Here is a 12,651-nt window from a genome sequence, read left to right on the forward strand (position 1 = left end):
AGAGAAACACCAAATACAGTATATTAACGCATATATACGGAATTTAGAAAGACGGTAACAGCAACCCTATATGCAAGACAGCAAAGAGACACCGATGTAAAGAACAGACTTTTGGACTCTGTGGGAGAACGCGAGGGTGGGACGATATGAGAGAATAGCATTGAAACATGTATATTCCTCTATGTAAAATAGACGACCAGTGCAAGTTTGATGCATGAAGCAGGGCACCCGAAGCGGGTGCTCTGGGACAACTCAAAGGGATGGGGTAGGGAGGGAGGTGGGAGCGGGGTCAAGATGGTGGGACACATGTACACCCATGGCTGATTCATGTTGATGTATGGCAAAAACCACCACAATATTGTAAAGTAACTAGCCTCCAATTAAAATATATAAATTAATTTAAAAAATTGTAAACCAGTAAAAGGCAACAGTGACTTTCTAAATCTAAGAAAACAGTCAGTCCTACATATGCCTGCTAAGTCAAAAGAGAAATTACCACATTTACCTCTCTCAACACAGACCTTGACATATGTCACCAATCACTCATCCCTCATACCAACGTCCTCTCCCACTCACCAAACACCAAAATGCCTGCTTTGTTGGTGGTGGTTTTTCTTGAGAGAGACTTTTATCTAATAAGTCTTTCCACCTTATAAGCCTGTGCTCTCTCCATCAATCACACTCTTAAACTCCCAGACTCTCAGTTTGCACATCCATAAAAGGAAGAGAAGAAAGACAGGAAAAAGCAAAGCAAGAAAGAGAGGAAGGGATAGGTCAGATATAAGTTGACTTAATGACCAATTCGGTGATGGACAGGGAGGCCTGGCGTGCTGCGATTCATGGGGTCGCAAAGAGTCGGACATGACTGAGCGACTGAACTGAACTGAACTGAATGACCAATTCAGCAGTGAACAACAATCTCACCATGACTAATTTGCTTTTCTTCTGACTGTCCCATGAACTAGAAAAACTTACAACTGAACAAATAGGGATTAGTCATTAAATGTGCTCCCACTTGAAAATTTTTCACTGACTACATCTTTCTCAATAGTCACAACCTCAAAGGCATTTGCTTTCTCCCGGTTAGGACAAAAGACCATATGTCTGTAGCTCAGTGCTGAAGGCCCAGCTAGTGTACATTCCAGTCAGCTTTAGTCGCTTGTTCTGGTTAACTGCGTTCCAGACAAACAGTGGTCTCTGCTACCAGGTCTCAAAAATTTCCCACGTGGGGAAGCCTTACAGCTACAGCTCAAAGGACCTGTAGCTGTGAATGAAGTACATTTCAGAACATGCTGTGTTCTATATTATCTAGCACACAAAGTATTATTAACATTAAGCTGTTTTGAAACTAGACTTTAACCAAGTTTTAATTATTATTTACTTTGGGGAGAACATTTAAAAATGTATGTCAGGAATGGTGGCTGGGTGATACTCAGAGCTGCACACAGATACCTGGGTTCTCCCGGGCTGTCCTCTGCTGGGTCCAGGTCCTTTCCAGGTCCTTCTTCTGGTTTTTTATCGCTGTCCTCCTCCTCACCTTCAGCTTCTTGGACCTCTTCATCAGACTCTTCATACTGATAATCACTCGCTTCTTTCGTGAAGTATAATACAGACTTTGGGACCGGAACTTCATGGAAAAAAATAACCCAATTTATACTCAGTAGCCACATCCAGTACTCTACCCCCAGGGAGGAGAGAAGTAGGTGAAGAAAGAATAGCTGGGCACCTTCCTAGAGGTTGGTGCGACACCTTCAGGGCCCTCACATTTCTGCAGCTTCAGGGTTTTCAGGGTGAGCTCTTTACCATCTTTCCAGTAGATCTCACACCCTGTGCTGCTGATTATTTCTGGCCCTTTGGAGAAGAAGGGATCAGAATCATCTAGGTCTGACCGCATTTGGTATGTTTCTCTCAGAATTTGGTTGAAAAAGTATTCCTTTCACTTAAAAAGAAATTCTACTGTGACGCTCATTGGTTCCCAGAGCCCTGAGAATTTTTATTTTTACATCTTTCAGGTGCTCCAGTACAAGTGCATCATTTTCCCAGATCATGCTACCGAGAATCTTCAGTTGTTGTTGTTTTTTTTTTAATTTTATTTTATTTTTAAACTTTACATAATTGTATTAGTTTTGGTTTTTAAATGCCCTCAAGCAAAAGCGAGGGATGCCCTTTGTTTCTCCTTCCCTTCAGGCTCTCCATCTCTTCCCAGGCTCCTTCTGGAACAGGTACTGGCCACTAACATTCACGTTCTGTGGGCTCATGAATTGCATTGATAATGTCAGCTCTCTTATCAAACAAAGGCTGGCAGAAGGAAGCATACTTTTTCTCAAGACCGTAAAGGTCTTTATAGAATTGGGCTTCCACTTGTGCAAATTATGCCTGGAGGTTTTTGAGAGCTTTGACCCGCTGCTTAACCGCTAGAGGCCAGTGCTGAGTGCAGCCTGCCTTTGAGCCTGATGCCCCCACAGGGTCCGCAAGGGCCTGAGGGCCTGGCCGCCACTTGCCCACCTGGGCCCTGCCAGGACCACAGGCCCCAGCCTCCCAGGACTCAGAGGCAACAGCCAGGGCGCCACCCTCCCAGAGCTCAGCCTCCACTGCATATTCCTCTGACTTCTGGGATGCAGACCCCTGGACCCTGGGACCCTGAGGCTCCCAGGGTGGGGGCTCCCTCTGCTTGGTGCTCACCCTGCGAGGCTTCGCCTCCCTCTGCCAGGTCTTCCCGCTCCTGCAGAGGCGCGGGACCCTCTCCAGGGCCAGAAGGAGGCTGGGAGCTGTGCGTGACCATCGGGCAGGGGCCAGGGGGCCAGACCAGGACATGGTCATCGTAGGAGAAACTGTGTAGAAGGGAGTGGACCAGACCCCAGAACACAGGCCCAAACTGCTCCAAGGGGTCCCTGTGGCCTGCAACCACTGCTGCGCCTTCCTGCTCACTCTCATCATTCTCTACTGTCTCCTCCTCCTCGATCTCTTCCAACAGGTGCTCCTCCTCCTCCAGGTGCTCCTCCTCCTCCAGGGCCTCCAGCTAGAAATCAGACTCTTCCTCCTCCTCTAACGGCTCTATAGCCCACTCTTCCATTGTGGCCTGTGGCCCACCGTGCCCCCTGTGAAGGCCTCCTGACACCCTCAGGGAGGGCAGAAGGGCCGCGGCCTCCTCGACCCCATCCGTCCGCTCCCAAGCCGGTCCCGGGACCCCAAAGGGACTGGGGTCACAGCCCGCCCTGCCAACAGCCCTGTCCAGGCCACCTGGCATCCAGTCGTGCTCCTCTGTGGCAGACATGGCAGGAGAGACTGTGCCAGACGGTGATGGGCCTGCAGTGATGTCCACGGGGAAGATGGCAGCCGCCGAGCTTAGAGTCGCGGAGGAGATGCCGTTGGCAGCGCAGACCCCAGGGTGCGGGTGTGGGCGGCAGAGATGTCAGCTGCACAGGGAACAGGAGTCTGTGAAGTTGCTGGTGTGGGCCCCGCGACAGGAATGGAAGGGGGTGGCCCGCAGTCTGGCCCACCACGACCGAGGCTAAGATGGCGGTGTACAGACAGGAGGGAACCTGAAGGGCTGGCGACTGTAGGTGGAGCTTAAAGGTCAATCGGAAACCACTTCCTCCAGCGCCAGCTCTCAGCTCATTTGCCAGGAGTCAAGGATTGGCATGATCGCCATCCAGTGAGTGGTCAAGGCCCTCAGCCTCCCTGGGGGCCTAACAGGCCCAGGTCACACTTTAAGCCCACACGAGTGCCTTCCCTTTCATTCCATTAGTGCAAAAGCAAAACTTCAGTGTCCGTATGGGCGGGGCGGGGGAAGGGGTGCCCTGGTGTATGGGAACCTGGATGTGCTGCCCAGATACCACGCTGGCACAACTCACACCAGCAGGGATACACTTTTTAAAAAAGAAAGAAAAAGCAAAGGTGTATAGATCAAATATCAGCAACTGATTAAAACCTCCTGTGAGAGACAGAAAGAGAATGTGGTGGTTTTAATGTTGCTAAAGCTACTTAGTAAGAGCATACAAAGTTGATATGGATGCTGATGAGAATGGAGAGTGGAAGAAGCAGTAAAAATTGGACTCAACTCTGTTTCATCAGGGCTCCCCTAATTCACTGAAAGGCTCCATGACATGAAGAGAGAGTGACTTCTTTCAAGACTGCACTAAGCACCTGCTGTACACTAAACAGTTATACACACTCCCTCCCAAATTCATATTTCGAATTGCTTAGCCACCTCACACCCCAGATTTGGGGAGTAGAAGGATATGTGCTCATCTCCTCCTGTGAGAGCACCAGAATTGCAACTACCTGTTGAACAACCATCGACAGGAGGATGCTGGAACCTACCAAAAAGAGACACCCCACGTCCAAAGACAAAGGAGAAGCTACAATGAGATGGTAGGAAGGGCACAATCACAATAAAATCAAATCCCGTACCCACCCGTTGGGCAACCCACAAACTGGAGAACAATGATACTCAAGAAGTTCTCTCACTGTTGTGAAAGTTCTGAGCCCCACATCAGGCTTCCCAACCTGGGGAATTTGATAAAGGGGCTGGGAATCCCCAGGGTATCTGACCTTGAAGGCCAGCGGGCTTTGATTATAGTACTTCCACAGGACTGGAGGAAACAGAGACTCCACTCTTGGAGGGCACAAAATCTCACACGCACCACGACCCAAGGGAAAGGAGCAGTGACCCCAGAGGAAACTGATGCAAAACTACCTGCTACTGTTGGAGGGTCACCTAAGGAGGCCTGAGTCGGCAAGGGCTCATGGCAGGGACAGGGACACTGGCAGCAGCAGTCCTGGAAGGTCCCCCTTGATGTAAGTCCAATTGGACTTGCCATTAACCTTACCACAGAGCCCATAGATCCCAGCCCTGGGATGCCTAAGGCCAAAACACTAACAAGAAGGGAGTACAAGCCCACCCATTTGCAGACAATTGAATTAAAGATTTACTGACCAAGGCCCTGCCCACCAAAACAAGACCCAGTTTTCCCCACCCTGTCCTTCCCATCAGAAAGCTTACAGAAGCCTCTTAGCCTCATCCACCAGAGGGCATGCAGAAGAAGCAAGAAGAAAAACAATGGAGAAGATGCAAGAATTGTTTACCAGAGACCTAGAAGCACTAAAGAACAAACTGAGATGAACACAACACTAGAAGAATTCAATAGCAGAACAACTGAGGCAGAAAAATGGATAAGGGACCTGGAGGACAGAATGGTGGAAATCACTGCTGCGAAACAGAATATAAGGAAAAAAATGCAAAAAAAAAAAAAAAAAAAAAAAAAAAGGACAGCGTAAGAAACTTCTGGGACAACATTAAATGCACCAAAGGGGTCCCATAAGGAGAAGAGAGAGAGAGAAAGGACTCAAGAAAATATGTGAGGAGATAATAGCTGAAAACTTCCCTAACATGGGATAGGGAATGGTCAACCAAGTCCAGGAAGGGCAGAGAGTCCCAGGCAGGATAAACCCAAGGAGGTTTATCCAAGGAGGATAAACCCAAGGAGGTATATTGGTGACTGTATCCACCAATACACCTAGTAATCAAACTCACCAAAATTAAAGACAAAGATAAAATATTAAAAGCACAAGGGGAAAATGACAAATAACACACGAGGGAACCCCCGTCAGGTTATCAGCTGATTTCTCAACAGAAACTCTACAAGCCAGAAGGGAATGGCATGATATATTTAACGTGATGGAAAGGAAGAAACTCCAACCACGAATACACCACCCTGCAAGATTCTCATTCAGATTTGATGGAGAAATCAAAAGCTTTCCACATAAGCAAAAGTTAAGAGAATGAAAAGACCTACAGAAAATAAACCCAAAGCAATTAAGAAAATGGTAATAAGATCATATATATCGATAATTACCTTAAATGTAAATGGGTAAAATGTACCAACCAAAAGACATAGACTGGCTGGGTGGATGAAAACATATGCGTGCATGCACTTCCGCTTACCCCATCACTCTGCTTAACTCCCAAATTGTATGTAATCATTTTATACTGTAGGATTAATCATGCTCCAATTATGGCTTGCATTTGTAATTACCTTTTATTTTTTGTCTGGCTATTGATTGTGAAAACTGAGAAACATCTTTTACCATGGTGGGTATGTAACTATTATTCACTTAATACCATTGTGTCATGATTGGTCAACAGAAAAATAATAGAATTCTACATCACCAAAAAAAGGCAGAGGAACCAGAGATCAAATTGCCAACATCCGTGGGATCATAAGAAAAGCAAGAGAGTTCCTAAAAAACATCTACTTCTGCTTTATTGACCACATCAAAGCCTTTGGCTGTGTGGATCACAACAAACTGTGGAAGCTTCTTCAAGAGATGGGAATACCAGATCACCTTCCCTGCCTCCTGAGAAATCTGTGTGCAGGTCAAGAAGCAACAGTTAGAACCGGACGTGGAACAACAGACTGGTTCCAAACTGGGAAAGGGGTACGTCAAGGCTGTATACTGTCACCCTGCTCATTTAACTTCTATGCAGAGCTGTTGTTGTTGTTTAGTCACTAAGTCATGCCCGACTCTTTTGTGACCCCATGGACTGTAGCCTGCCAGGCTCCTCTGTCCATGCGATTTTCCCAGGCAAGAATACTGGAGTGGGTTGCCATTTCTTTCTCTAGGGGAACTTCCCGATGCAGGGACTGAACCCAGGTCTCTTGCATCTCCTGCACTGGCAGGCAGATTCTTTACCACTGAGCCACTGAGGGAAGCAGAGTACATCATGCGAAATGCCGGGCTGGATGAAGCACAAGCTGGAAGCAAGATTGCTGGGAGAAATATCAGTAACCTCAGATATGCAGATGACATCACCCTTATGGTAGAAAGTGAAGAAGAACAAAAGAGCTGCTTGATGAAAGTCAAAGAGGAGAGTGAAAAAGTTGGCTTAAAACTCAACATTCAAAAAACAAAGATTATGGCATCCGGTCCCATCACTTCATGGCAAATAGATGGGGAAACAATGGAAACAGTGACAGACTTTATTTTCCTGGGCTCCGAATTCACTGCAGATGGTGGCTGCAGCCATGAAATTAAAAGACGCTTGCTCCTTGGAAGAAAAGCTATGACCAACCTGGACAGCATATTAAAAAGCAGACATGCCCTTGCTAACAAAGGTCTGTCTAGTCAAAGCTATGGTTCTTCCAGTAATCATATATGGATGTGAGAGTTGGACCATAAACGAAGCTGAGCTCCAAAGAACTGATGCTTTTTTTAAAAATATAAATTTATTTATTTTAATTGGAGCTAATTACTTTACAATATTGTATTGGTTTTGCCATACATCAATATGAATCTGCCACAGGGGTATGGAGAGGGAGGCGGGAGGGTGGTTCAGGATGAGAATTGATGCTTCTGAACTGTGGCGTTGGAGAAGACTCTTGAGAGTCCCTTGGACTGCAAGGAGATCAAACCAGTCAGTCCTAAAGGAAATCAGTCCTGAATATTCACTGGAAGGACTGATGCTGAAGCTGAAACTCCAATATGTTGGCCACCTGATGCGAAGAACTGACTCCTTGGAAAAGACCCTGATGCTGGGAAAAATTGAAGGCAGTGGGAGAAGAGGAAGACAGAGGATGAGGTGGTTGGATGGCATCACCGACTCGATGGACATGGGTTTGAGCAAGCTCAGGGAGTTGGTGATGGACAGGGAAGCCTGGGGTGCTGCAGTCCATGGTGTTGCAAAGAGGCGGACATGACTGAGCAACTGAACTGAACTGAACTGATATCACCAAAACTACCATTTAATAGAAAAACCTGTAATCACTTTTCAAAATCCAGAATTTTCTTGGTTTTTTTTTTTGAAAAATACAAATGCCCAGGCAATAGCTTTTTTTATCCAAAGCTACAGATATATTTCTAATGAGCTACCATGTTTAAAAACACCTGGACTATACGATGATCTTTTACTTTTATCTAGTTTCTTTCACTTTTTCTATTTCATATTCAGTGCCCTCATTTCATTTACTTTATGTTTTCCAATTTTTCCATCTCTCTTTCTGATATTCTTTCTCAAGCCTTTAGCAAGCATAGTAGAAAAGCTACACACACACACACACATATACATAGTATGTATATCTATTTTAGAAAACTTATGAGTGTTTGCCTAAAAAAATTGTTCTATTTTGATTCCATTTGTTTCACTTAGCATGAATACAATGATAGATTTCTAATTAAAAAAGTAGATATGCAACAAAGATTTACTATATAGCACAGGGAACTATAGTCAATGTCTTGTATAACATAGAAAATAAAATAATTTGAAAAATAATATATATGTATAACTGAATCAGCTTGCTCTGCACCTAAAACACTGTAAATCAACTAGACTTCAAGGAATACGTATATATTAAGAAAAAAAGCCTGGGGTAATCCATCCAGAGGCACCATTTGTTTTCCATGGCTCAAGAACTGGGCATAGTGGAGAAGTGAATCGAAAAACCGTGGGGATAATTACCCCTTCCCTACTTAGAACATATGTAATATGGGTTTCTCGCTTTATATCAGCCTTGTTTTATTTTACCTTAACTCATAATCAATGTTTTCAGTGAGGATAGTCCACGTGGTCCCATGTTGTCAAGCCCATTTATAAGCGGCAAAGACTCAATTTAACTTCATGAAATATACGTCAGAGTGCCTATGCCCACTGTAGGGTATTTTACGACAATGGCTGCTATGGTCTGGAGAACGGAAACACCACAGTGATAAGATGGTTAAGGCAAATATACCTATTGGCTAACTTCAGTAGCTCCCTTAACACTATAGGGACATCTTTTAAAAATTTAGTGTTATATTCAAGTTTCCTCTATTTTGTGCCCCAGTATGAAGGTCAAAAAATTTTCCTAAAGGATGCATTTTAGCAGATGTTGAAGTCAATTCCCAATCTATTTGTAGAAGTCTACGCCAATAAGCACTTGTTATCTTTAAAAAATATTGGTATGCTATTGTGGCAAATGTCACCTTTTTAAACGGTATACTTTACAGGCATCTGGTACATGCACAGTGTAGTTCAGCCATCCCCTCTGTTGTGTCCAAAAGGAAACCCCATGCCCAGTAATCAGTCCTTCTCCATTTCCCCCTCACTGCAACCAAGCTCTGAAAACCAATAATCTGCTCTCTGTCTCTACGGACTTTCCTTTCCTGGATAGTTGCTACAAGTGAAATTGTACAGTATGTGACCTTCTTTATCTGGCCTCTCTCACTTGGCATAATAATTTTGAGTTTCACTTGGGACCTCATTCCTTTTCGTGGCTGAATGCTGTGTGCTGTCCAGAGGATCACTTTAATGTCCGTAATTGGTGAAATGTAGGAGTCCAACTTCATTCTATTACGTGTGGATATCCTGCTGTCCTCGTACTATTCTAGGGACAAGACTTGCACTTCTAACCAATTAATGATCTGACATCCCTGCAGAAAATCAATTGAGAGTATGTATCTGGGTTTATTTCTGGACTCGCTGTTCTAGTCCATTGATCTGTGTGTCTATTATTATCTCAGTACCACACTGTCTTGATTACTGTTCCCAAGGTAAGTTCTCTGATACAGGGTAGGGGACTCCTACAACTTTCTTTTTCAAGATTGTCTTAGCTATTCCTGGTCTCTTGCAATTCCACATAAATTATAGGACCAGCTTTTTTTTCCTGCAAAATAGGTCACTGGCATCTTGAAAAGGATTGCTTTTCATCTGTAGACCTTTTTACATAGGCTTCCCATCTATATATTAAGATCTCAAATTTTCTAAGCTGCCTTGATGCCTTTGAGCCTCAAATACACTGCTGGCCCACTGTGCTTTCTCCTGCTCTCACCTGCAATGTCCCCCTCCCTGTCAGAAAACTACCTCACCCAGCTGATTCTCTCCTATCAGCCAGACTAGCCGCACTCTGCCCATTCTTGCAGCCACCAAGCTTTACTTCCCTGCCAGGCAGTGCAGTGATTCCTACAAGACAACGATCCCCTCATGTGGGGACGCTGGTGTGCCCCATCCTCTTGTTACTACAGCATCTATTTTCCATGGTCCCTGCCGCTTAACTCTACTCCAGAGCCACAATCCTCCATTGTCCTGCATGGCATTCCCTGTTGTCCACCCAGGCTGTGAGTACCTGAGACTCACCAACAGCTGTCCATCTGTACAGTGTCGTGTGCTTGGCCATCTCACACTTCTTAGGGTAGGGGATCCCTCCTTCATTAGTAGGGTGCTGCTGCTACTGCTAAGTCACTTCAGTCATGTCTGACTCTGTGTGACTCCATAGACGGCAGCCCACCAGGCTCCCCCATCCCTGGGATTCTCCAGGCAAGAACACTGGAATGGGTTGCCATTTCCTTCTCCAATGCATGAAAGTGAAAAGTGAAATTGAAGTCACTCAGTTGTGTCCGACTCCCAGCGACCCCATGGACTGCGGCCTACCAGGGTCCTCCATCCATGGGATTTTCCAGGCAAGAGTATTGGAGTGGGGTGCCATTGCCTTCTCTGTGTTAGTAGGGTAGATGGGAGATAAACAGAACTTTGGGTGTCACAACAAGATGGCCCAACCACGACCCGGGAAGCCTGAACAGCTTTAACTCGCTTCTCTTTTGCTAACTAAAAGTTTTGTTAGTTGAAGTTGATGGTGATCTGGGCTGGAGCTGCCAAAGGTGCCTGGATTGTGCTTTGGCTTGTGCCTGTTCTGTTGCCTCTCGACCTTGGCCGTGTCTTCCCACCCTAACTTGTTATTCTAGTGCCTGAGGAGGGAACTGTGGTGAATTGACTGTATCCTGGCCTGAGGTGGGCTGTTTTTCCCCCTTTGCCTGGCACCTCTGAGGACGCAGTCTGAGGCTGGGGATCATCAGTGAATCCATAGAGTGGAAGTCTAGGGAGTGTTCAGCCGATAGTGACAGGGGGTGCTGATGACACAGCTTAACTGTTTCGCTTTTGATTCCCACGTTCCAGGGGCCGGCCTAGAGTCTTTGGGGATAAGAAATCCAGTGTAGTAGGGTGGTCACTGAAGATGGATCATGGGGTGCAGCAGGGGGTGGACCATGGGGCAGTCATCCCGGTTGCTTCTCAAGTGTGCCCATTTCAAGCAAGGGTAGCAAACTTCCCTGTCTCCTTTGCTGTTGCTTTCCAAGTGAAAGCCACTCAGTCATGTCCAACTCTTTGTGACCCCATGGACTATACAGTCCTTGAAATTCTCCAGGACAGAATACTGGAGTGGCTAGCCGTTCCTTCTCCAGCGGATCTTCCCAATCCAGGGATTGAACCCAGGTCTCCTGCATTGCAGGAGGATTCTTTACAAGCTGAGCCACAAGGGAAGCTTTGTGGCTTGCCTGTGTTGCTTTCCAAACATATTTGCTTTTCTTGGCTGTGTGCTCTACAGATGTTAGTTAGGTCTTGCTGTTCCGTTCCTTGATCTCACTATTGGTCTCCTGTCTATGTGCCTGTCCCTCATTGAAAATGGAGTGTTGAAGTCTCCAAGGATTATTTAGAACTATGTACTCTATCCAGTTCTGTCACTTTTTGTTTCATATATTTGGGGAGGCTGCTGGGAACTTATGGATATATAACTCATATATCTCCTTTGTGTACTGATTTTTTTTTTTTAATATAGAAATCTGTTACTATTCTGTTAAAAAAAAAAAAAAAAAGTTCTCTTAAAATCTATTTCATCTAATGCCAGTACAGCCACTGCAATTCCCACTTTGGGACGATTTGCATGGATACCATTTTCTACCCTTTTGCTTGCAAACTCTTTTTGGATGTAAGACAAGACTCTTATATTAATAGATAACATATACTGGGTTACATTTATTGTTAATCCTCTTTGCCAATCTGCCTTTTCATTGAATAGTTTTATCTGTTGGTATTGCAGAGATTTGGAGAAGGAAATGGCAACCCACTCCAGTATTCTTGCCTGGAGAATCCCAGGGACAGAGGAGCCTGGTGGGCTGCCGCCTATGGGGTCCCACAGAGTCGGACACGATGAGGCGACTTGGCAGCAGCAGCATTGCAGAGATTATTTCCGAGGAAAGATTTTTCCTAACAGTTTTCTAACTTTCCACATGTCAGCCCATTTTTGTTCCATCACTCCTCAATTACTGTCTTTTTCTGTGATTAATTGAAATTGTCTCTTGCACAAAGTGATCATCACTCTTACTCTTTACTTTTAAAATATTTTTAAGTCTGGAGTTTTTAAATTTGTTTTGTGCTTTTTTTGGGGGGTTGTTATGCTGTGAATTATAATTATTATCTTACCTTTAAAAAAGTCAAGTTTGTATTAATACCGAGATAGTTTTCATAGTATTCTAAACTCTGTTGCCTCCCAGCTCTGCCACATTCCTCTATTTATTGTGATAAATGGCAGGTTTGCATGTGGTTCCTATTTACAGATTTATGGTTACTGCGTTATACATTTTTCTTTTAAATCAAAATACAAAGAGAGGAGAAGATAAACAGAAGTCACAGGGATTTCCCTGGTGGTCCAGTGGTTTAGAATCCGCCTTCCAATGCAGGGATGTAGGTTCAAACCCTGAACCCGTATCTAAGATGCCACATGTGGTGGATCAACTAAACCTTGGGGCCACAACTCCTGAGCCCGCATGCTCTGGAGCCCGTGTGTCACAGCTGGAGAGACGCCCTCACGATGCAGTGAAGATCGTGTTGCAATGAAGACCCAA

General features: G+C 45.1%; 1 protein-coding gene across 1 annotated transcript; it reads right to left on the reverse strand.

Moving 5' to 3' along the window:
- Nucleotides 1-1,452: 1,452 nt before the first annotated feature.
- LOC113888940 (nucleosome assembly protein 1-like 1) lies at nt 1,453-3,274 on the reverse strand (the record flags this gene model as incomplete). The annotated part of the gene is made up of 4 exons (XM_027535883.1): nt 3,119-3,274; nt 2,683-3,019; nt 1,750-1,851; nt 1,453-1,627 (listed from the first exon to the last, which is right to left on the reverse strand). Coding segments are annotated over exons 1-4 (770 nt in total), but the record flags the coding sequence as incomplete, so codon positions are not given.
- Between the last annotated feature and the right edge of the window lie 9,377 nt (nt 3,275-12,651).

This window comes from Bos indicus x Bos taurus, unplaced genomic scaffold, assembly GCF_003369695.1.
Source record: "Bos indicus x Bos taurus breed Angus x Brahman F1 hybrid unplaced genomic scaffold, Bos_hybrid_MaternalHap_v2.0 tig00003242_arrow_arrow_obj, whole genome shotgun sequence".
Classification (NCBI taxonomy): domain Eukaryota; kingdom Metazoa; phylum Chordata; class Mammalia; order Artiodactyla; family Bovidae; genus Bos; species Bos indicus x Bos taurus.